Source organism: Podospora pseudoanserina, chromosome 2, assembly GCF_035222485.1.
Source record: "Podospora pseudoanserina strain CBS 124.78 chromosome 2, whole genome shotgun sequence".
Taxonomy (NCBI): Eukaryota; Fungi; Ascomycota; class Sordariomycetes; order Sordariales; family Podosporaceae; genus Podospora; species Podospora pseudoanserina.
This window is the reverse complement of record NC_085921.1, coordinates 1,814,447-1,838,929: the sequence shown is the minus strand read 5'-3', so window position 1 is coordinate 1,838,929 and position 24,483 is coordinate 1,814,447. Positions and strand designations below refer to the sequence as shown.

The 24,483-nt window shown below is 53.5% G+C and overlaps 7 protein-coding genes across 7 annotated transcripts; 2 read left to right on the top strand and 5 right to left on the bottom strand.

The window, feature by feature from the left end:
* Positions 1-1,254: 1,254 nt before the first annotated feature.
* Positions 1,255-4,227, bottom strand: QC764_204120 (uncharacterized protein; the record flags this gene model as incomplete). Its single annotated transcript, XM_062944111.1, has 1 exon — positions 1,255-4,227. One exon carries the CDS (start codon positions 4,225-4,227, stop codon positions 1,255-1,257), a length of 2,973 nt encoding a protein of 990 aa, XP_062802901.1.
* Positions 4,228-6,588: 2,361 nt separating this feature from the next.
* Positions 6,589-8,213, bottom strand: QC764_204110 (uncharacterized protein). The gene is made up of 3 exons (XM_062944110.1): positions 7,416-8,213; positions 7,176-7,346; positions 6,589-7,111 (listed from the first exon to the last, which is right to left on the bottom strand). The coding sequence occupies exons 1-3, from the start codon at positions 7,749-7,751 to the stop codon at positions 6,749-6,751; spliced, it is 870 nt and encodes a 289-aa protein (XP_062802900.1). The 5' UTR covers positions 7,752-8,213; the 3' UTR covers positions 6,589-6,748.
* A 217-nt stretch (positions 8,214-8,430) lies between these two features.
* QC764_204100 (uncharacterized protein) lies at positions 8,431-8,874 on the top strand (the record flags this gene model as incomplete). The annotated part of the gene is made up of 3 exons (XM_062944109.1): positions 8,431-8,587; positions 8,649-8,792; positions 8,870-8,874. Exons 1-3 carry the CDS (start codon positions 8,536-8,538, stop codon positions 8,872-8,874), a joined length of 201 nt encoding a protein of 66 aa, XP_062802899.1. The 5' UTR covers positions 8,431-8,535.
* Positions 8,875-9,310: 436 nt separating this feature from the next.
* On the bottom strand, positions 9,311-11,284 carry QC764_204090 (uncharacterized protein; the record flags this gene model as incomplete). Its single annotated transcript, XM_062944108.1, has 1 exon — positions 9,311-11,284. One exon carries the CDS (start codon positions 11,282-11,284, stop codon positions 9,311-9,313), a length of 1,974 nt encoding a protein of 657 aa, XP_062802898.1.
* A 1,675-nt stretch (positions 11,285-12,959) lies between these two features.
* Positions 12,960-17,790, top strand: CCR4 (Glucose-repressible alcohol dehydrogenase transcriptional effector). The gene is made up of 4 exons (XM_062944107.1): positions 12,960-13,115; positions 13,302-14,850; positions 14,913-17,659; positions 17,696-17,790. Exons 2-3 carry the CDS (start codon positions 13,749-13,751, stop codon positions 16,118-16,120), a joined length of 2,310 nt encoding a protein of 769 aa, XP_062802896.1. The 5' UTR covers positions 12,960-13,115; positions 13,302-13,748; the 3' UTR covers positions 16,121-17,659; positions 17,696-17,790.
* Positions 17,151-17,585, bottom strand: QC764_204070 (uncharacterized protein; the record flags this gene model as incomplete). Its single annotated transcript, XM_062944106.1, has 1 exon — positions 17,151-17,585. The coding sequence occupies one exon, from the start codon at positions 17,583-17,585 to the stop codon at positions 17,151-17,153; it is 435 nt and encodes a 144-aa protein (XP_062802897.1).
* A 594-nt stretch (positions 17,791-18,384) lies between the features above and the next one.
* QC764_204060 (uncharacterized protein) lies at positions 18,385-22,481 on the bottom strand. The gene is made up of 2 exons (XM_062944105.1): positions 20,643-22,481; positions 18,385-20,578 (listed from the first exon to the last, which is right to left on the bottom strand). The coding sequence occupies exons 1-2, from the start codon at positions 21,419-21,421 to the stop codon at positions 19,249-19,251; spliced, it is 2,109 nt and encodes a 702-aa protein (XP_062802895.1). The 5' UTR covers positions 21,422-22,481; the 3' UTR covers positions 18,385-19,248.
* Positions 22,482-24,483: the final 2,002 nt, after the last annotated feature.

The following is a 24,483-nucleotide window of genomic DNA, read 5'->3' as shown; positions in this document are numbered from 1 at the left end:
CCCATCTCCCTCCCCAAAAAAAACCTGCATCTTCAACCATCCGTTCCTGCAGCCAGCAAGCAACCATCACGATCAACTTCTCGGGCACACCCCTGTACCAAGCCTAGCGCCCTTTTGTCTCCTCCAAAGACTTCTTTGTCCCGTCTTCTTCCCCGCAGAATCCTCCAGCATTATTTTGCGGGGTAAAACAACAAAAACCCCTGACAGCCAAGCCATCCAGCCCCCTTGCCCACTTTGACGGAAGCTACGGATATGGCACAACGTACCACAACCCAATCCCCAACACCAGCAGTCAACAAGAACTAGTGTACACATACCCAACCCAATTCGGTGTCATCTTGCATATATTGACACAACTTGACAGATTAGCAGGAGTTTGGAACAGCAGGTACGGATACGATACGCTTTCTTCCCGCATTTGTGGAAGGAATGCCGAGGATGGCTGGGCGTGCCAAGATGCATATGATCGATCTACATACACTGCACCAACCACAAGCCTGATCCAACTTCCATGAGTCTGGAAGCCTTTGGATAATTTGATGGTTTTCCGGGGAGGACTGAAGCCAACGTCGGCGAGAGATCACGGCAGTATGGAGTCTATGGACAAGCATTATCGATATGGCATCAATACCTATCCACAGTTGGCCAGCCCCAAGACATCACTTAGACAGTGCACCGCCCAAGGTCAATTCCGCCGTCCCAGTAGGTACCAGCTGTGTACAGTAAAGCCTCATGACACAAGCGAAAGCGTTTCGTAAAACCTTGAGATGACAAAAGCCACCGGCTGCCAAACCGCATGTTCCACGAGCCACTTCACTGGCGTAACCCTAACGGACTTGATCCAAATTTTCTTACATGACACCGCCTGCTCTCAAATTTGGGACGAGAAAAATATCAGACAAAACACACACACACACACAGGTATCAAAGCCAAACTTTTTCGCATTTGATCCAACGCTGAAAACATCCAATCTATCTACGGAGGTAGCCAAGCAAGAGCCCCAAAGGTAGGCACATACACAACCGCTATGTTTCGCTGATGAGAATACATGCCCACCCCACAAAAAGAGAACCCAGGCCAAGCACACACACAACCGCCAGATATTCAGCCATGAAGTGTCCAACCAACGCAGGAGCAATGCCGAGTACAGTGAAGAAACGCGCATATCCAAAGAAAGCCAACCGAGTCAACAAAGACGGACATCAGTGAAAAAAGGCCTGACATCCACTTTCATCTTCGACACAACCCGGCAGTTACGCAGGGCTGGGGGCTTCCTTGACGCTTCCACCACTCATCCCCGACCGCACGCTACTGCTGCCGGAGCCGAAGCCGGATCCAGACCCAGACCCCGAGCCTGATCCAACACCGGGGCCGTCACTTCGCTGCCGCGAAATGTGGAAGCCAGGTGGGCCTCGCAAACCCGTTGATCCTGATGTCCCGTAGGAATGATGGTTGGCGTGGACGTGGGGGTGCCCGATAACTCCTACATTGCTGTTGAACTCACGGTCAAGCTCCTCCGTCGACTGAGTGAAGCCTGAAACATCGCTCAACATAGACGACGAGCGACCTCTGGTCTTGGCGTGAGGTGGATTGGCTACCGGTCCGATCGGATTGGGATACGCAGACAGGTGCGGAGGCGGAAGAAGAGAAGGAGCAGGGCCGGCCATGGAGGTCGGCGGCCACATAGGCTGAGGCTGAGCATGCGCATGGGCATGAGCGTTGTAGGGAACAGGAGCTGGCGGCGGACCCCACTGTGCAGAGGGTTGGAAATGACCCGGCACCGCTCCTGTGTCGTAAGCCAGGTCGTCTTGAAAGCTTGCCATGTAAACTTCCAACTGGGTGTTCAGGTCGTGGATTTGCGCCTGCTTGGTGATATTACCAGCACGAAGCGTCTGGATGCGATCCCTGAGATGCTGCTCCGTGCGGGCCATATCAGCCTCGAGGGCAGCGCGCTCCTGCCGGCGACGCTCTGCCTCGTTCAGCCCCCGAGCATTGGCATCCGTGATGCGAGCATGTTCATCATCGACCTTGGCGATACGTGTCGCGATCTTGTTGCGCTTGGCCTGTAAGCTAGCCCTTTCCTCTTCCAACAACTTCAACTCCTTGTCAATGGACGCCTTCCAGCTCTTGAAGGAGGAGCGGGCCTTGTCAAACTGGGCCTTCTCTGATGTCCAGGCACTTTGCTTGGCCCGATACTCATTCAGCAGCTCCTCGGGCAATGCCTCCAAATCCTTGAGCTCCGCGTCAAGCTCATTGATGGACTCTTCGGCTCGCTTCTCCTGGACCTTGTTTTGCGCCACCTTCTGTCTTAGTTTCTCGTCATCTCCACCAGCCGACTGTACAGCTGAGGACAGTTTCTCGATCTCTTTTCGCAGGGTATTCAGCTTTCGGTTGTTGTCCTTTTTTACAGACTTGAGACGGGCCTTTTCATCGGCCAATTTCGCTTCAGCTGCAGCAATGGATGCCCTAAGAGTTGTGGCGGGCGAGTCGTGGCGGGCATGCGATCGTTGATTGCTGGTGGTTTTGGATGCTACTTCGAGATCCTTGCTCTTGGCCTGAATGGTTCTGACACTGGTTGAGAAAATGACCTCACCAGTACGAGTGCTGACGAATTCGCACTCGTAGTTGGAGAGCGGCGTAAGTCCGTAGATATCGCCTGTCCAGCACGTCCCTTGTTGCTTTTCCTCCTCGCCGATTTCGATTGGCATCATTCGGGTTGGTTGCCAAATAGCTTTGTTGACCCTGACATAGAACGGTTTACCCATATCGATGCCTGGATGGCTCTCGTCCTCGGATGCCTCGTCTTCGCTCAATGGATCAGGGAAATGACTGGTGTTGAAGCAGACCTCGTCGCAACCCACATAGCAGATCCAGATCTTCTCAGGCTGCTTGTTGAAGGGGGCATTGCCCAGGTTGTGGATATCGGTGGCGTTCGAACTGGTTGATTCCGAGGCGGCGTGGGAAAGCTCATACTCCTTCACCATAACAATCTTGGTACTAGCTAGAGCCGCCCAGAGAGGCTGCCTGATCCGGACGAGAGCACTTTGCTTCCTGCGTTTCTTGGTCGAAATATTTCCTGCGCTGGTTTGTAAGTGAGCATCGCTGTCGGCGGCCATGAGGGCAGCATCTGAGGAACCCTCGGCCGTAAAAGAAACGGACTTTCCGGCTTCGGGGTCTGCTAGGCTCTGGAGCTGCAAATCACGACGTTCCCTCCGCAGGTACCATTCCCGGATGTATCGCACCAGACCCTGAGTCAGAATGTGAATACCCAAAATATTTCGAAGCCACCCATCAGGGCCCTTCTTCTCGAATGCACGCATATTTGAATCTGAATCAGCCATCAGGAAGCGATGGGAACCCAACACCGAGCTCAGTCGCGACAAACCACTCCACCGGGCGTGCCGTGTCCACTGAGACATTCCTACCATGGCCACGCAAAAGAGAATATTGCTCGTGGTGCCTTGCCTCGAAGTGCCACCGCCGCCCAAGGTCAAGGCGATCACAACTTGAGCGAGATCCAAGATGAACTGCTGCATGGGTGCCCACAAGAAGAGCCAGATGCCCAACATGACCACATCCATTCCAACCAGGGTCGTCAGAGAAGGCGTTCCTTGACTGCCGTCGAAAATCTCGGCGATGCTGAGACCGGAACTGGTGGTTACGGGTGGCACAAAAGTAAGAAGCGTAAACAAAGTATAGATGGTTGCCAAGACAGCGGGTGAAGCCTGCATAAGAATGATGAGGATAGCAATGGTGTCCTGAAGAGGGCATGCGCGAAGGACCGTGATGGCGAGCTCCATCAAGCCGGGGTCGCGGTGGACGTTTGTATTCTTGGCATCGTTCACATTGATCTGACGGTGACCCTCGTCGGGGATGGGCAAGCTGACGGCAGCAGGGAGCGAGTCGGCAGACGAAGATTCAGAGTAGGCATCTAGTGAGCCCCTGTGGAGCATCTCGGTTGTCCGGTGTTCGGGAGCCATGTCGTCGGGATGGGGCGGGGCAGCGGTGGTGGCGGTGGTGGTGTTGTTGTTGTTGACTTGCAGTGGCAGAGGCGGCACGGAGGCAGCGTCAACGGTTGGCTTGGAGATGCCATCGAGCTGGTTCTGGCTCTTCTGCTTGACCACACGCTTCCCCGGACCTACCAGGCCATTCTCATGCCTGGTATCACGCTGGTTGCTTGCTCCCTGCTGTCGTTTTCCTGAATTGGCGGCGCGAGGCATACGCATCCGCTGACCCAGAATCTTGTTCTGAGCCAGCCCAGTATGCCCAGCAGCGGAAAGGCGATTGAGAGGCGGCTGGATCCGCAAAACGTTTCCTTCAAATCCCAAGTGTCCCCAAAACCAAGTCCTCCACTCGTCCGCCACGGCCGCGAGAGGGGAGGTTGTCGCAAAGGCTAGGCAGAGGCCGGGAATAGCGTCGCGGCCAGTTCCGGTCCGCACTCTTTCGGGGTCCTCGGGGTGGTGCAGGTCGTCATGCGCACGCGGGAGGGGGGTTGTGGTCAAGAATGTGTTGTTGTTAGTGAAGCGGGGCGGGGCGGGGTGAGGTATGTGGCATGTGGTGAGGCGTTTGTAAGTGTTTCCTCTGCTGCGAAGTTCGGGTGTTGGCTGGACGCAGGTTGAGTTTTGAGTTTAAAAGGAGAAAAGCGGATTTTTGGATTTGGAGGCTGAGGATTTTAGGTGGGCGCACAGTGTCAGCCCAGTGGCTATCGCTTGGACCGCTCCAGGACGGCAGGAACCTGGACGAGATGACAGGGGGTTTGCCGGGTGTGGCGGCGGCTTTGGTGGATTGTGGTGGGGCTGCCTTGTATTTATATCAAAAAGAGCGAGTCGCTGAAATCTTTGAGCTTGGAATCTCTTTCATCAGCGCTTTTGCTTCATCCATTACCGTTGTGCTGTGGGAGTTACTTGATCGCTGGCTTATGCTCAGATTTTGCTGTTTGATGACTTTGCTGTATGCGCCGCTTCAGCTTACGCATCGCTACCTTCCCTGCAGCAGCCATTAGGTGGGCATGAGTTAATCGGGTGCCTAGGTGTTAGAAGTGCTGATAGAACTAGAGGCTGTAGGAAACGGTGGCATCGCAATTACGATGTCGGTCGCCATACGCTACCCGCGGTGCGTTGCCGGACCACAAGCATCTGCATCTCGACCTCTTCCTGCAGCCAATATCGATTTAATCTGTCTTCCCGACACAAAACATGTTGCGGTCAACTGTTGGTGAATAGCGGGCACAGAGGGCATATGGGACCTCATAGCACGTGTATCAACTTCCACATCTCTGGGTGAGATATCCAAACCACTCACACCATGAGCCCCTTCCCCTCCTCGCCATACCGAAGGACCTCATGGTGGCAGCCTATGGCAGCAGGGAGAAGCCGAACGATGACACCCAGCTTCCTTCCATCCCCCCACACCGCAAGTCATCCCGCGAGAATAAGCTCCTTGCGGCCGAGTGGTGATCCTCTCCGTGCCGGCAGTTGCACGACATTTAGATGGTGGGATAGGCTGGTCTAGGAGTCAGGAAATGCAGACTCGGGATATCGAGCTCACCCCAACCTGCACCCGACTCGAAAAGGAAAACTTAGACTACCTCAGCATCAAAGAACCTGCCACTATCGTCCTTCCAGTGGTTCAATAGGGGGACTCTCCGCAAAACAACCACCAGAACAAGCCACGGGATGTCGCTTGGCAGGCGATCTCTTGGCCATCACAGTGCATGCAGAGGTGCCCGACTCGCCCTTCTCTCTTCTGGTCTTTTCCCGCCCGTTATGATTGGACATGACCGTTTGGGGTCTGTCACTTCGTGGGTGGACCACAAGCAAAAAGTCGCAGCCAAATCTCCAAGGGTTCCTTGCTGTCTGGTGGATGCTGCATTTTTTCGTTTCCCACACACACCCACACCTTCTCCGCTTTGGCACTGGACCACGCGATCGTCAAACAGCCAGCTTGATCGGAATCGTGAACATGTTCTCGCTGCCAACTTCCTAGCCTGGTTGGTACCAAAAATATCGGTTTGCTCGGCGTTTTCTGCTTTTGGCTTTCATGTGCTTTTTTTTTTTGCCTGTGATATCAAGCCATCCTTGGCCTATAACACCGGAAGAGTTATATACGGCCGCCCTGTGGCAAGCATCACAGGGTCAGCATGGGCAGGTCAGGCGAGCAAGCATTCACCCGTACCAATCACACTTCGTTGGTAGGGATCAACTCCAGTGTTTCTCCCGAAGCTCCAAGTACGCACCCCGCTCCGGACCCTTTCTCAGACGACAAAGCTACCGGTATCAAAACCAATCAAACAAACCTCATCCGAGCTGGTTGTCGTCAGAAGGTAAGGTGTCAGAAATACTCCTGGCACGGTGCTTGACGGAGCCATACCCCGCAAATACTGTGCTGCCAAGCAGTGTCGTCCAAATTGGCATTATGCGAGGCTGAACTTTTGTCCAGGTTGAGACCTTCCCACTGTGGAAGGCGACAGTGAAGTCTTCGGGAAACTCCGAGTTTGCAGTTTCGGAGACGGTGAGCCGTTCTGTCCCAGATATCCCGGACTTTAGACTTGACACCTCCTATTCATCAAGCTTTTCCGCGGCGAACCATTTGAATAACCAGCATTTTCTATTCTTGACTTCTACAGTCATATTGATATTGTGTGATTGTCTATCAAAACACAGGGACCACCCATCATCGAAGAGAAAAAGAAAAGGAGAACCCGCCACACCATGGACCCTGATATCTAGACTTCCATGCTCAACCTTTTCAAGCACTACTCTTACCAGCACTCCCCAAATCCTCTACCGCATCCTCCCTATCCCACGTCTCCTTCTCCAACCCCTCCACCTCCCCAATCAACTCCCAAATCCTCGTCCTCGCCCTCACCTCCTCAGCCTGCTGCATCTCCCACGTCTGCTGGAACAACTCCATCATAAACCCAGGCATGCTCGTCTTTTTCGCAGCCTTGTAGTCATAAACAACGATATCCTCCTCCAAGCGTGCCGCCACCCTTCTATGCTGATGAGACAAGACGATACAATCCAGCATGAAATTACTCGGCGCCGGGTCCCCCTCAGGCCTGCAGCGGAGCTTGTGATAGACGGAGATCTTATCAGGATAAACCATTGGCTTTGTTTTGTTCGTCAACTCTCATCCTTCATGTATTGGGGACTGTCAGGGGGCGGAAGCTCACAAACTTGAAATCACACTTCAAACTCTTCATAATCAACCCTGTCGACTTGGGCGTCATCAGCTCCGCCCACTGGTGCCTATGCTTCGGATCAACATGAACGGCAAAGTTGGTGATCCAGTTTACTCTTGCCGACTCGGCATACCGATAGTAATTCACATTGTTGACGTGTTGCTGTTTGGCTCTCATTTGTCAGTATCACCACCACCCCGCCCGAACTGAAAATGAGTGGGGGGGACAAACAAAACTATCCATCTCCCCCCAAGCAATCTGCCTCCCGTCTAGCCCTCTCCTTCCCCCGGTGAGGAACCCTTCACTGCCGGCGACAAGAGACTTCCATTCGGTTGATAGGGCTTTGAGAACGGAGGACGCGCGGGTGATTTGGGAGTGGGTGCAGCCGAAGATGATGCATTTGCCTAGGCGGGCGCGGAGGTCGGGGATCCATTGTTTTGGTGGTGGAGGGGGGAGTTGGTTGGTGATGGTGGAGAGGGGTCTTTGTAGGGTTTTGGTGAAGGAGGGAAGGGAGAGTAAGCCCCTTGATCGGAGGGAGCTGGTGAGGAGGGGCGTTGGGGGGGTCATTGTGGTGGTCGTGGTTGTGAGACTTCAGGAGGTGATATCGAGGCGGTTATGTTGAACCGTGCGGTGTTGTGTGGTTGGACGGATGATGCAATTGTGAGTGAGTGAGATCGGTTTGTGAAAGTGAGGTGTTCACTCTCTTTTCAATTGTCCCAATTGCGCCTTTGAGATGTCAAAATTCTTCCAGATGGACTCAAGATGTCACGGCCGTGACAGGTTTAGCTGTCAGTTGTCCTGGCTGTCGCCATTGCCCTTGAGCTCTTTGGGAATTCCCGTCCTGTCCAGGGGCTCGGAGACGTCTCGGCAGCGGGGGAAGACAGGTGGGGTGCCTTTCTGGACATGTTGATCTCGGCCGATGCCAACCGTCTCTTTAGAGCTGTTATCCTCCGATTTGTCCAGAAAAGTCTATATATTGTGAAATTGGGCATATATGTCTGTCAATAGCCTTGGCTAAAGTAAAACAAGCCGCCTGGCTAGAATCTCAGACAGTCCAGGCTGTGGTTAGCTTCACGCCGACTGGACGGCCGAGAGAGACAGTGCGGGCCTCTGCTGCGCGCACTGCTGGTATGTGCGATAAGATAAGCAATGCCGCGGTGGTGGGACGAGAATGTCGTCACCAGGCGCTTATCCAGGTGGTCTCAACTCCGCGTGAAAGTATCATCAATTACACGTACTGTCTGGTGTTGGCCCGAACAGAGTACATAATTCGCAACCTCGGTTGACTCATGAGAGTAGAGGAACATATGTATCCCACAATAATTCCTCCTTCAACTCAGCGTCGGAAACAATGTCCTCAATAAACCCAGAGCTGAGACAGCAAGTCATGTCAATTTACAAGCGTATGTACTTCGAGCCCCTCCCGTGTATCACGCCAAATTCTCGTATTCATGCTGTCAGTAGAGCTCTTGTACCTCGGCCGTGATTACCCTCAGGGATACAACTACTTCCGCCCTCGCCTACACAGGGCCTTTATGGCCAATGCTAGCCTGACGGATGAAGCGGAGATACGTCAAGCCATTGCGCGGGCACAGTTTGTTCAGAAGGGTAAATATAACAACATTAAATCAGTCATGGGAGAGAAAAGCTAACGAGAAGTTCAATCCTGTTCATGATCAATAGAGATTGAAGCACTGTAAGTCCCCGAACTCCAAGACTATCCTGACCACAATAACCAAAACATAACACAGATACTATCTAAAACGATACCGGACTCTCAGGAAGCGGTATGATGGCGCATAGCGATTTGGAATTCTGCTTGATACCCTACATCGTACAAAAGAAATGGATAGTAACGGAAACATGCCAGCTTGTAGCAAAAATACACTTCCGAAGAGAACGGTCAGCAACAGAACCCAGAACAGCAGTTTTAGACATCAAACAGAAAAATATATAGTCATTCACACCTGAAGGTATATCCAATTCGAAGAAGAGAAAAAAAAAACCATATCCAAGAAACCCATAGCCAGCTCGACTTCCCAAGACGGTAAAATTCGGGACCAAATAATAAACAAAAGAAAATCCCTTTTAGAAACCTGCCATCAAAAGAGACCAAAGCAAAAAAATCACCTCTTCTTCGCCCACCAAGCACCAACCTCGAGGCACTCTCCCCAACTCGGGCCATTTTCTCTCACCAGATCATTCATCATCTTCCCCATCCAGGCATCCCACTCATCCTGGCTCTTCCCGCTCACCTCCCTCAGGACATGCTCCATGCTCTGGATCTGCTGCACCACCACCGTCAACGCTGTCCTCCTGACCGCCGTCGCCACCGGCCCTAGCGCCTTGCCCACGGGCGCACCATCCTTCCCTAGCCTCCTCGTCTTCGTATCGATATAGCTCTTCCCATCCTTGGTAACCACACCGCCAACCCCTTCCCTTTCCCATCTAACTTCCGACAAAGGAATCGCCAACCTCGTGCTCCCTACTCCAGTCAAGACCTCCGCTTCTTGAATCAACAACGGTCCAATAACCGTACAAGGCATGCAAAACAGCCCTCTCGCCTCCAATGTGCGAGATATCCACCCATTATATTCCAACAAGAAGTTATTAAGAGGTTGGCTGAGCGGCGTATTGGCCGTCATGAGATACGCCCCCATCTCCATTATATTCTGCTCGTCATTCCCATTCTCAGCCTCATCACCATCCTCCGCTTCACCCTCAGCGCCACCTGATCCAGCAGGTGGCTCCGGCACATGAGGGCGGAGCATACGAAGTGTATGATCAGTCTCCCATATCTCCACCGTTCCACCAGGCACCAACACCCGAATATACTCGTCTACCAGACCCTGTTGCATCACCATCGACGTAGCAAGGCCCATGTCCTTCACCATGACAAAGTCAAACGACCCCTCAGGAAAGGGTAACGGCAGTTTCCTCAGATCGTGTTGTACAAAAGTCCAATTCATGTCTTTATCCGGCCTGATAGCTGACGCCCCAGGCAAAGCGGAAGGGGCCGACTCGGCACTCTCAGAAACCCCTGGCCCTCCCGTGGGAGGCGCAAGAGGGACAATATCAAGCCCGGTAAAAGACATGTTTGCGTGCTGGCCTCTGGCTTCGTAGTAGCGGTAGCAAGTCATGCTCCAAAATCCTGTCCCGCACCCAATTTCCAGGATGCGCGGCGGCGGTTTGTTGATGAATGTCGGATCGCAAATAGGTCGTCCGTATAATTGTAGTAAAAGCATCGTCTTTAGATTCTGCCTGTGTAGCTCCTCCAGGTCGACGGGTAATGGGTAAGGGAGGGACTGGTCCGAGATGTACGTCCGGCCGTTGCGGATGACAAACGGCCTGAGCTGGTGGGCGGCGGCTTCTTGGCTGGATGGTGGCTCGGTGGAGATCATGGTGCGCCCGCTCGCCGTGGTTACTCCCCCGACGCTGGTGACGCTTTCGGAGCGGGGGAGACCTGCTGGTCCCGGCCCAGGTGGTTTGGATCCTGGATCGTACATGGCTGCTGCTGCATGATGGAGCATGCGTCGGTCTGAGAAGGCGGCCGAGGCGGAAGCTGGTGTTTGTGCCGAAGCTGGCTCAGAAGCGCTACCGCTGCCCGGTGATCGCGAAGAGGCGTCGACGGTGTTGAGGCGGGGGGTTGCTGGTAGCTGCTTGTCCTGGTAGGACATGCGCTCGCGGTGTCGATCACGGCGGGCGCTGAACGGGGGTGCTGTCACAGCAGCAGGAGATGCGGCGGCGGCATCAACTCCGGGTCTGGCGGCGTCGGGTGCGCCGGGGTGCTGCAACCACGCAGGGTTGTTGTTGATGTTGTTGTTGCTAGCGGCGGCGGTGGCGGTGCCGTGGTGGTGACCTGGATGCGATGGCTGCTGGTTGCTATCGCCGGTCCGGCCGCTGCCCGTGCTCGAGGTGCTGGCGCTGTTAGTACGGGCGTGTCCGTGTATGCGAGAGCGCTTCTTCGTCTGTGTGCCCGAGGTCGAGTTGGATCGGCCAGGCTGCTTGGAACGGGAACGATGGGAGGAATTAGGAGGCGGCTCGACGGTGTAGGCGGAGAAAGGGGATTGAGCCGCAGCATAACCTGAAAGGAACTCCATCTTTGGGAGAAACTTTTTCGCCAGCGACGGGACCAGCGTCAAGCAGGGGGGCTAGGGGATGGGCGTAATGGGCCCCGCCCAAACTCAGGGGACCTGTTTTGGCAATGGGGGCCTTTGTTCCAGGAGCACCGGAACGCCGTCTCGCTTGCGGCATCCAAGGAACCAAAGGTGACATGCGGGAGAATGGGGCCCTCCCTCCTTTTTCTACCGCCAGAGACCTTCCGCATTCATAAAAAAGCCTGGGAAAATGCGTCGTGCCCCTGCGTCTGTTCTGCAACAACCTTTCCTCAGCTGCCTGACACTGGGCAGCCTTTTCTAGAAGTCTTCGATGTCTGTGCGAGTTTCGAGTCGCTGCGAGTGCTGAGTGGTTGGTTGGCGGGACGAGACGGCAGCCCAGCGGGCCAGCCAGGTGCTGAAGAAAACGCTTCTTTTTTTTTTCTTGTCAGAACCCAGAAATCCCTCGTCCCCCTGGAGAACACGGCTGCCTCTGGCTTTCTCAGCTGATATGACACGTCGTGGCGAATTGGTGATAGATCTGTATCATAGGAATACGATCAGACAGCTTAAGAGAATAGTCACACCGCCGACGGCGCCGAGATGACGGCTGTCTGTGGGGTTTGTTGTTGGCTGTCGGTTCAGTGTGCCCCAGACACGGTCGTCATGGCTTGCGATCAGTTCAAGGATACCCTCGACATGCAGCAGCCATGTGAGTCGCTGACTTTCCAGCTCCTCGAAGGCCAGGGACGTTATCGCGGTCTGGTGGATGTGTGCAGTTGCGCGCGAATTGGCTGCGGTGCTGATCGAGATCGACCACTTGGTTCTAACACCCCAGCTGGTTTCAATGTGGGGCCACCGAGTACAAGAGAGTGTCGTATTCAGATGTTGGACTGAGGATGGCAACGAGGATGAGGATGAGGGTGATGACAGCGACGGATGAGAGAACGAAAGACTCCAGAACGACTGGATGGACAAGCTGGAGACAATTCTGGCCAGAAGCCAGGGGCCCATTCTTCTTATTCAATTGTTTGCCATGCCCTGCCTTTGGACCGCATGTGCAGTACACTTCTTGGTTCGGTCTAGCTATTCCGGGCATTCTGGGCCACTGTTCAGCACAGTCTCCCGGCCACCGGCCACCGGCCTGTCATAGGCTGCTCGTCTTCCCATGCCTCGCAGACACACCTCGATGGGTCTGGGCTTCCCCGCACTCCGCCCCTCAGTGTTTTCTCTCATTCCTCTCAAATGCAATGCAGCCTCTGCTCAGGCCTAGCCCGAGAACTATAGAGAGATTCCTATTGGCATCAGAAGCGCCACCTATGCTCCAACCGACCTGGCTTTGAAGCTCTGGGCGACCGCTATTCTGCAGTGTATTCCTTCCGTGTCTGTCTGGGCTAGTGTAGGACCATGCTTGATGTCTGTGCCTATGGAGGTTTGCATGTAGATAGATAGGTGGGAAGAGGGACCCAGATGGAAACCCATTAACGTGTGGGCATCAAGTAAGCTTTTGCCTTTAAAAAGTCCAGAGAATGCCAGTGCTTGTAAGGGCCTTGTAGCATGAGGGGGAGGAGCATTCAATGATTTCACTCATCACGTGACGGCCATTCACTGGGTCCTGGTCTGGGCCCACAGGCCTTAGGTAAGCAGGGAGGCTTTGGGCGCTGCTATCTTTGCGCATCTCCATCACAGCGGGCCACAACAGCAGACGGGTTGGACTCCTCTCTCTCCCCACGACATCAGCAATCGCGCAGCATATCCTTTCACTTGAGTATTCATTGACAGGCGCTCCAATTATCGCCAGCAAGAGGTAATACCCTTTCTTTATCTTTGGTCACAGGTGAGCCCTGTTTACTCCCCCGAGCCGCCCTGTCAAGGCCCCAGTATCTCTGGCCCTGGCTGCACTTTGACCTTGGCTGTCTGGCCGCTTCCCTCGCCTCGCCTGCCATCGCTCGCTGTCGTGACGGCCCGTGTCCCAACATCATCTTTTGCACAGATTTTGCTAACCCGCGTGCTCCCCAAACAGTCGGAAAACAGAAACAAAAAAAATAGAGACACCCGACCTCAGCATCTCTTTCACACCCAACCCTCCCCCCAACAACCAAGGCGCGCGCGTCCCGAGCCCCTCCAACCTGCTGGCGAACTTGGCCATCTTGTCAAGACGTTGGCTCTCGGTCCCCCTCCGACGATTCTCCTCGAGTTCTTTGGCGGCTCCCCCCGTTCGCCCTTCGATCTCTTCGATCTTTCGGTGAATGGCTCTCTGAGTGAGCTGCATTCTCCGTCAACTCGACCCCGGTTGGACGCTCACACGCTTGCATCCATGCCCAAAGAAAAGGTCGTCTATTCCATGCAAAATCTTCCACCTCCAGCATCTCAAGTCACACGCTTCCACCCTCCACCACGAATCCCCCCTCTTTTCCGTGCCAGGCTCGCCAGATCAAGCCTTTTCCGCCGAGCCCCGCCCTCTTTGTAGATGGCAGATGGTGACCGACATCCGATACAAGCCTTCTCGAGCCCGCTTTCGTCCAATTTCAGCTCCAGCAGCTCGATCGCCAACGGCATACTGCTCAACTCCCTTTTGTCACACCTAGTGGCCGCCCAACCCACTGCCCATTCCAAGACATCGGCGTCTCTTGGCCAAAACCTGCGCGGCATGTATGGTCAGGGGCCCCAGCAGGGGCACAATAATCGCCTCAGTGGCGCTCCAGGGCGGGGTCAGCCCAATATTCCGCCAGTGCAGTATCAACAGTACAACTACGGTCAACAGCCACAGGGCCATCCACATCAGCATCATGCGCATCACCATCAGAATCTTCAGCCAGACCCCGGTGTACACGGGTTACCGGCGGGGAACATGGGGCATTCAAGCTACTCCACCGGCGCCCATCAAGCCTCTAGCCCATTTGCTGGCGGGAGCCATCCTAGCGGGCAAACTGCCACCACTAGAGGTGGTTCTGGTCAAGCAATCTCGGACAGTTGGGGAGAGCAGCTCAAATTGTACAAACAAGCACAGGAGGCGCATCAAACCATGGTTGAGCAGCACCTTCCGCACTATTATGCACGGGCCAAGGCATCCGACAACAAGGGGGTGGTGTATGCTTCCGAAGGAACGACAACTACAGAGGACCAGGAAGTCGCTAGAAACCGGCCCTCCTATACCACAAACAAGCTTGTCAAACGACAGGATTGGCACAACCTCGACCTGAGCGGTCAAGGGGTGCGCAAGATTGCGCGGGCCTTGTTCAGTTACGATTTTCTTGTAGAGCTGTACATTGCGTCCAACAAGATTACCGTCTTGCCTCCAGATATTGGCAAACTAAGGTGCTTGAAGGTGTTGGAAGCGTCTCATAACGAACTGCATGAACTGCCCCCCGAAATCGGCATGTGCACAAACCTCCAGCAGCTTATCCTGTTTAACAATCACATAACAAGCCTTCCGTATGAACTGGGCTTCCTTTACAAACTGGAGATGCTGGGTCTCCACGGCAACCCACTCATGAACGGTTCGTTGAAAGACGAAATCATGAACAAGGACACGAAGAGCTTGATCAACAGTCTTCTCGTTGACGCTCCAGGTAAGTTTCTGACCGACCACCTTGAACCAAGCACGCCACATACTGATAGTCGCCCTCTGCAGTCCCCCCTGCTCCCGCTCCTCGTCTTCCCATCACGGTGCAAGATGATGTGGCGTCTAGCCTTGAACGTGTCAGCGTTTTAACGTGGAATATTCTTTGCGAAAGGTACGCGACCAAGCAGATGTATGGCTACACACCGCCCTCAGCTCTTGAATGGGATTATCGCAAGCAGTTGATCCTCGACGAGATCTATGACCGCAACCCAGACATCGTCTGCCTCCAAGAGATCAGCAGGAACGCCTATGAGAACGAATTCTCTCCCTCCCTGGCCAAACATGGTTATAGAGGTATACAGTGGTCAAGACCCAAGGTGAAGACATTGCCCAACAACATGGTAGGCGGTGTTGACGGCTGTGCTACCTTCTGGAAGACCGACAAGTGGATTGTACTGCAAAAGGAGATGCTTGACTATTCACACCTCACCATCACCCGCCCAGATCTCAAGCAAAACCACGACGTTTACAACAGGGCGATGGGCAAAGATAATATTGGGACAATTATCTTGCTGGAGAGCCGAGTAACAGGTTCTCGCTTGATTGTGGCCAACACGCATCTGGCCTGGGAGCCTGATCTTTGCGACGTGAAGCTATTGCAGATCGCGTGTCTGATGGAGAACATCACGAGGCTCGGCGATAAGTGGACACGAACCCCGCCGATGGCAATCGACAAAAAGCAAGCGATTCAAGGGATCCTCGAAGAAGGAGAGGAGAGGCAGGAGCTTCCTCCGCCAGGCCCTTCACAGGAGTATCGCAACAACACGGATATTCCTCTGATCATCTGCGGCGATTACAACTCTACGCCCAGCAGTGGCGTTTACGACTTTCTTGCCACTGGTCGTCTTTCCCATGATCACCCCGAATGGCTTGGTCGAAAGTACGGAAACTTCACGAGAGACGGTGTTGAGCACCCCTTCAGCATCCGTTCGGCCTATGCCCATCTCAGAGGTGGACCTCATGAACTTAGCTTCACCAACTACACACCAACCTTCCGTGAAGTCATTGACTACATCTGGTATTCCACCAACACGCTGGAGTTGGTGTCGTTGCTTGCTCCTCCGGACAAGCAGGCTCTTACGCGGATTCCCGGCTTCCCATATTATCACTTCCCATCTGACCACATTCAAATCATGGCCGAGTACGTGATCCGGCCCCGCAAGGACAAGAGAGCAGTCGTGGAGCCGGATTTTGGACCAAGCAGCCGGCGGACTTGAATGACGCACCCTGCTCCTTAACCCGTTCCCTCGCTTCGTTCCTCTCTGGGTCGGTCTATTTTGAGTTTGGCGAACTGGTGGGGCACGGACGGGCACAAGGTGTTTGGAAATTGGATTCGCGCTCGATCTCATGTTGTTTATGGTTCCTATCGTTGTTTGCTTGCGATGATCACACCGGGGCAGGCTGGGCGTATATACGGGGTGGGGGGGCGTGGGTTAAGGGAAGGCTTTAGCGATTGGACCCAAAAGGGACATCTTGCATTGAGCGAAACCGGCGCGGCTGTCTTTTTTTTTCTGGGTGGACGGGAAAGATAGACAAGTCGTGTTGCTTTTGGGGGAAATCTTGTAGGGATACAGTTTTTTTTTTCCGTCTTTATCTTGTCTTTTGTTTCATTTGCGAGTAGGGGGTTTAGTGGTCATTGGCTCTGTTGATTTCATTTTTGGTTGTATGTTTTCTGCTCACATGGAATTCTCGCTTTTCTTCCTGGCCTCGGTGCTCTCTCTTTTCTGCTGCAGGTCGAAAAAAGTACAGGCGCGCGGAATGGGGGGGATACTCTTGGGATAAGAGAGGTTCATAGCGTCACAGCGTACCTATGCATACAACAGCGGACACACCAGTCAGGAGTGTGGACTGTTTCAAGCGTGTGTGAACGAGTTGATTGAGTGAGCGAGTGAGTGATAGTGTGAAACCAGCAAAAGAAAACTCGTGTATTACTGTCTGCTCAAAGATCACCCATAGCTATCCCCTCACCCTCATGCTTCAACAACTTTGTCGTTCCACATACCCTTCCCCCCAGTCAAACACAAAGCATCGAGATCAGAAACAGGAAGATACAAAGTCGCAATGTTGCCCACCCCCACCGTCAAGATGGTGTTCCAGATTCCTAGTCTTGCATCCTCCTTGCCGCCGCCATCACCGATAACCACAACTCTCCCCCTTGCTGTGACTTGTTCCTCCCCGTCCAGCACCCCATATCCACCCCTGTCTTCCTCCCTTCCACCACTCTCGCGATGAGGGTCAGAAGACGACCTAAGCAGCCGCCAGAGCAGCCATCTTCTTCCTGTAAATCTTGGCAATAGTGTCCGGGTTCGGCCCGAACGAGCCCGCGGCGAGAACATCCCGCTTCTGGACCTTGACCATGTGGATGCCCGGAGCGCGGGCCTGGACGGCGGCGACGATCTGCTCGTACTCGTCGTCCGTGAAGCCGCCCCCGAAGAAGATGGCCTGGGGGACCTTGCGGGAGGAAGAATTGGAAGCACCGGCATTTGTGCCGAGGCCGGAAGAAGGGGAGACGGAGGTGTCCCCGGAGCAGAGGGCGGGGAGCTCGGCGAGGGCCGAGTCGAGGGTGAGGGAGCAGTGGACGACTTCGATGTCGGGGAGGAGCTTCTCGCGGACTTGCTCGGCTACTTTCGGGTCTTTGCCAAAGGTGGCGACGGGGATGGGGGAGGTGTTGGTGGAAACCATTTTGAAAAAGGTAAATTAAAAAAAGAAAAAAATATTAAAAAAAAAAAAAAAAAAAAAAAAGGGGGAGGGTGGCGGTTATGGATATGGATGGGGTTGTTGATAAATGTAAGGGCGGGTTTGGTGAAGAAAGGGGGGAATGCTTTTTGGTGGACGGAATAGGAAGTTAAATGAGATATGCAAGTTCACTCGAGGGCGGAGAGATTGGAACTCTTGCCTGTTGATGAAGATCGATCTGATGGCGTAAAAGAAATGACTCGAGGGGAATCTTGCCCAAGATATTTATATTGGCTTTTTTTTGATAGAAATTGCTTCCGTTAGATGCTCCCTTGAGACGTAAGGTACACATCGTTCAGGAGACCGTTGAACCTTGTGACCGTTCAGGCTTGAAGCTATTCTTGGAGCTTGAACCGTTGCATAAGTCGGCCGCCGAGAGAAGGCGCCGGCTCGGTCATAGTGGCTGCGGTATTGTGAGCTTGAATCGTAGGCTCGATGATAAACCACTCTCGACTCGGACGTTGCTGGATCCCGAGCTGGGGAAGGCCGGTCACAAGCCCTCTGCTGTTGTTGCCTTCCAATAGCTTCATGCCGCTCCTGTTACACATATCCTCGTCGGTGTGCGGGCTTGAGCCGGTGCGCGAGCACAAAGACCGCACGAATCGGACAAGTAGCTCCTGGCACCCTCACCACATAATAGTTGATACATACAAGTAGGTCGGTCCATATGATGTTGTAAACCATGCATCGAAAGTAAATAAATGGGCCTTTAAAATATCTTCAAAGGCCTACTAACTATTGGAAAGCCTAGCTGTCATCCTTCAAGGTGTAGTTCGCAATATAATATGGGCAGGGTGGCTGTAAAACTTCCTCTCTTAATTCCGGTATCAATGCAAGTAAGCTACAGTACCTCAAGTCCAAGTGTTGCAACCTGGAGGTTATGCTGCAATCTGCTCATCCGTGCTGTCGGAATCCTAGCTCTTTGGAAACATCCCTTCAAGTACAGTCATCCGCGAACAAGCCCCCGCAATATCCGGTATCTTGCATGATCTCTCCCTCCGCTGGTTCCACTACCGGACAAGACACAAGGACAGCAGACAGCGGACAACGTGCTAAGATACGAGACTCTATTGTTACAACCAGCCTGGCCGAGTAGCGAACCGTGCTGCAGAAACGGCAGTAACTAAAAACACTGTATATTGCTTGGATTCCTCCCCGCTGTCCTCCCTAGCACCCTTGTACAAGATCAGATGTCCCCCTGCATGCTATTATCCCTTGCACAGTGGTAGAGCTCGTCTGCCCATATTCCTCAAATTCTCCACTCCCGACCCAACAAATATACTGCTTTCCAAGAAGCAAGATCCGAAACAAAAGAAAACTGTGCGCTGTGATGGACAATTTTTTTCAATGTGCTCCCATTTTTTCAGCTTCCCCCAAAACTCGTGATTCGTGTGCGCCTGGGGAACCATATCCAAATCGACAGCAAGGCTAGCAGGTACGCCATCCAATAGACTCCGATGATAAGATGCCAGATAATGAGAAAAATGCCTGTGGAAACCTTTTATGACTGATACAAAAGAAAAGGGGGGTTGTGGTGTGACCAAAGGTCGAGAAGATGAACAGGAAAAGAGAAATCCTCCCTCATGCTGCGTCCCCCAATCCAGCGTTACTACCTCAAGGGCGTGTTGAAGTCCATTTCATTTCCCATAGAGCCCATCCCCATTGGATGCAGCGGACTCATGGGCGTCATGTCTGAGTTGGTCCGCTGCAGTGCTTGAAAATCGCCTACAGTACGAATCGGTGTGGGCCCGAGTGCAAAGCTGCTTGTCCGTTGTTGTGCTTGTGGCCTCGACATCATGTTGCTGCCGATATTGGAGCCTATTGTCCCTCCCATCGGTTGAGGGAGATGCATTTGAGAAGCGAGGCCTATATTCGGAGGAGGGTTGATGTTGTGGTTGCTCATTCCTTGCATTTGCGAACCCAGATTCGGAAAGGGTGATAGCGGTGTGTGTTGTGTCTGGTGGTTGTTCATGCCAACAGTGGCACCCAACGAGGTCGGCGGTGCATGGCTCATTGGACTCATGACCATTTCTGGCATTGAGGTAAAGTCGGATGGCATACCATGAGGCAGGTCCATGCCGCCGGGGGACATGATGGGTGGCGAGCTAACAAAGGGCGAATTCATATCGTTGCTGCTCGGTGGAGTGATGTTGTTGGGGCTGTTAGAATCCGAAGAGTTGTGGTCCTCGATTCGTGGGATCGAAAATTTGTTATCATACGACTCATGCGAGTAAACCGGGGGCTGTGCCATGCCAGCGTTTCCAAACCCGTCAAAAATATCGATATTGCAGGCCGCACTTTCCGGGGCGTTCTGCAGCATAGGGCTAGCCATCTTTGGCAAAGCAGCGTGTATCTTGCTGAGAAGCAGAGGCAGGAAGTGGTGTTGTCCGTTGCGCAGAGTCGTGACAATGTTGAGTATCTTTCGGAGCTGATCATGCGGGCCAGGGGTGAAAGGCGTCCTGGGAGCGGGTTGCATAGAGAGTGCTTCGGAGAGGTCGTATGTGATGCTGAGCAGCTTCTCGAGGAAACCAAAGCCCTGCAGGCCCAGATTTCCTGGGAAATGTGCAACCATTGGCAAAAAGGAGTAAGAGAGCTCAGCATCATGGCCGTTGTTGTTTGCAAGACCCAGCTTCCAGGCCATGTCCTTGAGCCAGTGAAGGTTGATTGACATCTCGTTCAGCTGGGCCTGAGTATCGTTGAGATATGGGGGCAGGACTTCCTGCAGCTGTTTCTCCAGGCTGGTGAGATACGAGTCAGAGCATTCGCGCTTGGTCTTCATCCACATGGAAAGTAGACCATGGTCGAAAGAATGGAAGAGCTGAATCTGGCGAAGGAAACTGGGAATGTGATGCGAGTGAGGATTGGAGGGGTCAGCATGTGCCGGGAGGTTGATGGTTGCTTCCAGAGTCATGGGACGACGATGCTGCAAGGCGTAGGCACTAAAATAGACTGTCAGCATCCACAATTGACGTTATACCAGAGCAGGGCACCGTCAAAACGCACCGTTCAGTGACAAAGAGCAGCCAGTACAGACGTCTGCATCTGGCTGCGTCATTGCTGTCGTACTGCATGTACTGGGTTTCTTCGTTCATCCTCGACAGGTGCGCCAATGTGGTGGCCTCCCGCAAGTAGAACCAAGCCTTGTCGTGCATCTCCAGACCGTGGTGTACAGCAAACAGGAAAAAGTCGGTGCAGAGGGTGTTGATGGTGCGCGAAGCCGCATAATCCTCGCTCTTCCGGACCCGAATCGTCTCCTCCATCAGCAACGTGCAGGTCAGAATGTTGCCACCGCCAAACATCATGTCCGGGTTGAAAGGATCGCTCATGGACGACATGCCCATGTTTGGCATAACCATGCCGGGCTGGAGCGACACAAAGGCGCACAGGGATGTCAAGAGGCAGTAGCTATCGATATTCTGCTCCATGTACATGATATCCTGCTCCAGGCGTTGGCGGTCCAGAATCGGCATGGTGGGGTACAGATTGGCGAAAAAGAATTCGACGCAAGCGTTGATCATCTCCTTGGTCAACAAACGGGGTGTAGGGGCCAAGCTCGGGCTGTTGGAAGGGTTCTGCTTCGAAGAGAGGCTCGTCTGGCGTTGGTTCTCCTTGAGTTCATTGATAACCTTCGCTCGGGACCCCTTGGGCCCCTTTTTCTGGGGAATGGCATTGTAGGTGCAAGCCAACTGCGAAGCCGAGCAGTGGCGACATGGGTTGATTCCATCACATTTGACCTTTCGTCGATGGCAGGCATCGCACGCCCTCTTCACAGCTGTCGTCATTGTGTTTTCCTAGTGCTGGCAACGCGGTCGCAACCAGTGATGGGTGAGAATGCCACTACGCGACGGCGCAAGCCGGCGACACGAAAGCCAGCATCCACTGGCTCTTGTGCAGTCGATATCCAGAGTGTCGGGACGAACTGGGGCGATGGTGCGCAATCGTGGGGACTCCAGAAAGTCAATTCAGATGATCTGGGGGAATCGGCCCGTCCAGGTGGTCGAAGTCAGACTCGCGGGGCGCGCTGGGCTTTGGCGGTACTAGCAAGCAGATCGGATGACAGGCGGTCTGAACGTCGTCGATCTAGCACTGGGGGCCCAAATACACCGACGCGATGAGAAACACAAATTGAGGGCGGTCGCGGTGATATATTGGGAATATCTGGAGAATGGACGAGCAGTGACTGAGGAAGATGGGTGGGACGGGGAAAGGGTTGCAGAAGGGGAAGAAGGAAACGGGAAATGGGGAGATGAATGGGGCCTGGGGCACAGATGGACGGGATTGATGGATGCATGGGACGGAGCAGCTGGGCTGGAAAAGAAAACGGAGTTCAGTGGGCTAATTGCGGTGGGTCCGGATTTCTCAGCCTGGCCAGTGCGTTCCGGTTAGGTGACGAGAATGCAACGGCGACAACGCTGCCCTGGGCACGCAACCAGGAACTCAACGAACCCAACCAACAACCAACCGAGCAGCGCGATTTTATTTTCCCTATTCCTTCTTATCCTCTCATATCATATCCGTATCCCATCGGCAATCACTGAGTACAATAGGTACCGTGAAATGTTTAAGCTATCGATATTCACGGGAGAGACGTGGTACAAGTGAACCGTTAGGAGGAACGGGAGCGCATGGGAACCGAATCTCTGTGCCATCCTCGGTTTTCGTGGGTGTCGCACGGGCAGCCCCTCGACTTTAGCAGAGCACTTCAGAGCAGGGACAACCAGGCTGTGCTTTGACAGTTATAGCCAGTCATTATCCGCAGCCTCTTATTCTCATTACCTATGCACGCTATGCTCAGGTGGATGGCGGTGAGGCCGACGCACCAAGATCACCGCATGGCAAACCAATGTCCGCTCCCACCAGACCGAGGTGTCCTAATGTAGAGTCTCACGATGCAGGGCAACATCACACCAGTTCCAGGAACCTAGTTAAACTCCGATTCTGTCTCAGTCTGCCAGATAACGTTCACCACCGTGGCACGACACACATGTCTAGTGTTTATTACAGCGGCCAGCTATCGTGCCTGGCGTGGCTCACCTGCTTTGAAATGGCAATGATCGCCCGTTCTTGAGAGGCACTGGCGTTCGATGTTGCTTCTTTTCCGGTGAGGGCTGCTTCGCATCACAAAAGGCCTGAATCGAGCTGAAATCGACACTGCACGGTTGGAATTCCAGCTGAACTAGGCAAATCGTGTTTGGTGTCTCAGTCAGTCAAAGCTTGTCGCCCACCGTGTCTTGCTGCAACGAGTCCCATCACCTCAGACATTCCCAATTTCATACTTACTGGGACTCCAGCCAGCTTGGGCAAAACGGAAGAAAAGTCTTGGCCAATCATAGCCCGCCATTACATGATGGATTATGCGATATGGTTGCATCGGGAAGGTCAGTCCTTGTCTGCCGTTTCTACTTGAACTGGCGAGCCCTCGTTTCAACTTCCAGCAAAGGATTCATCACCGCCCAATGGCATGATGATAGCTTTTCACTGATAAGTCGCCCGCTTCCTCTTCTTTGTTAGCTTCTGCGGACCGCGTTCAAAAGAGGGATACAATTCGACACAAACGTCATGCGGATTCGGCACATGCCGGTCCTGCATAGATCTGATGCCCTTCTATTCTTGTTGACTTTTCCCCGAACGACAAGTTTTGTTTTCTTACACAAAGGTACAGTACCTATGCACATCATCTCTGGCTAGGTAGTGGGTGTAATATGATCCACAGGGACTGCAACCTCTCATCGCGGACCATTGTCACGACCAGCAGATCAAGGAAAAAAACGTCTCGCAAAACGGAACCAGCCTTCTCATGCTCGCGGGAGAAGGTGAAAACGTCGCATTGGAATTGCGGGAAAAAGCTGGGGAGCTGGGGTTAACAGGGGTGGCTTGGGAATGCGGAGAGAGGCCCCAAGAGCCACCAATCGACGCCTTTGGTCTCAGGCCCTCACACCTCCACAGTCGGTCCGAAAAGGCTGCCCTCTGCTTGAAGCCGTCGTCAACGACAAGCCAGAACTCCAAAGCCTCATTCCTTGGCGCTGGCTCTCAGTCGTTACGGACAGCATGTGTTGCGCTCGCTACCGTCCATCATCCCACCACGATCATGTGCGCAATCCGCGCTGCTCTCCCGGAAGCGACTCTCCCGTCAAACGGAGTCGTTCATTCGCCATTCCCACAGGGCTGGGGAAACCTGGTTTCAGCCTTGCCAACTAATACAACACGATCATTCTCAGCCTTGTTCAAGATGGGACATGGATTCAGATTCACATGTCAGGATGCCCGGATCAAGCGAGCAAGGCCATTTTTGCGAAACCCATTTTGCAGCTGCTCCCGAGCTCAGAAACAAAAACATGGATTGTATAACATGTCACACCTATCGACTGCCCCCCTCGCACTAGGGATTGCCAAACGCCGTTATCTTGCTTCCTCTTCCCGAAATCCGTGCTTATCCCAACGGTTTCGAACCCTTCTTTTTTCCCCAGACCAAAACCCCCAGGTTTTCGGGAAGAATATTGTGGGGTAATGGACACAAATCATCACATCATGCCCTCCCCAGACTTGCTCATGGCCCTGAAAACTTCAAGTTTTCTGTCTTCAGAAGGGCCGAAGAGCAATGGTGGAGGCTTTCCTACTTGAGGTTTCCCCACGTCAAACGGTCGGCTACAACGGCGGTGCCTTGCATTGCTTGTCGACTTTTGGCCCCGGACAGGTTGGGGTTCGGACCGATGTCAGGTGCGGGGAGAGAGGAGAGAGAGTATATCCGAGAAGAAGCTTTGATAGCTTAAACAAGAGTTGTAGCTAAGCTAGACTTGCTTCTCCATGTTATTCCCCCCTGCCCTCTCTCTCCACAATCCTCCTG

Bases quoted from the DNA above. Each gene is read 5' to 3' on its own strand.
- CCR4 (XM_062944107.1), top strand. From the start codon at position 13,749: ATGGCAGATGGTGACCGACATCCGATACAAGCCTTCTCGAGCCCGCTT. The intron at 14,851-14,912 runs GTAAGTTTCTGA...CGCCCTCTGCAG, and splicing joins TCTTCTCGTTGACGCTCCAG to TCCCCCCTGCTCCCGCTCCT.
- QC764_204060 (XM_062944105.1), bottom strand. From the start codon at position 21,421: ATGACGACAGCTGTGAAGAGGGCGTGCGATGCCTGCCATCGACGAAAG. The intron at 20,579-20,642 runs GTGCGTTTTGAC...AGTCTATTTTAG, and splicing joins CTGCTCTTTGTCACTGAACG to TGCCTACGCCTTGCAGCATC.
- QC764_204110 (XM_062944110.1), bottom strand. From the start codon at position 7,751: ATGACCCCCCCAACGCCCCTCCTCACCAGCTCCCTCCGATCAAGGGGC. The intron at 7,347-7,415 runs GTTTGTCCCCCC...AGAGCCAAACAG, and splicing joins GGGGGGAGATGGATAGTTTT to CAACACGTCAACAATGTGAA. The intron at 7,112-7,175 runs GTGAGCTTCCGC...AACAAAACAAAG, and splicing joins TGAAGTGTGATTTCAAGTTT to CCAATGGTTTATCCTGATAA.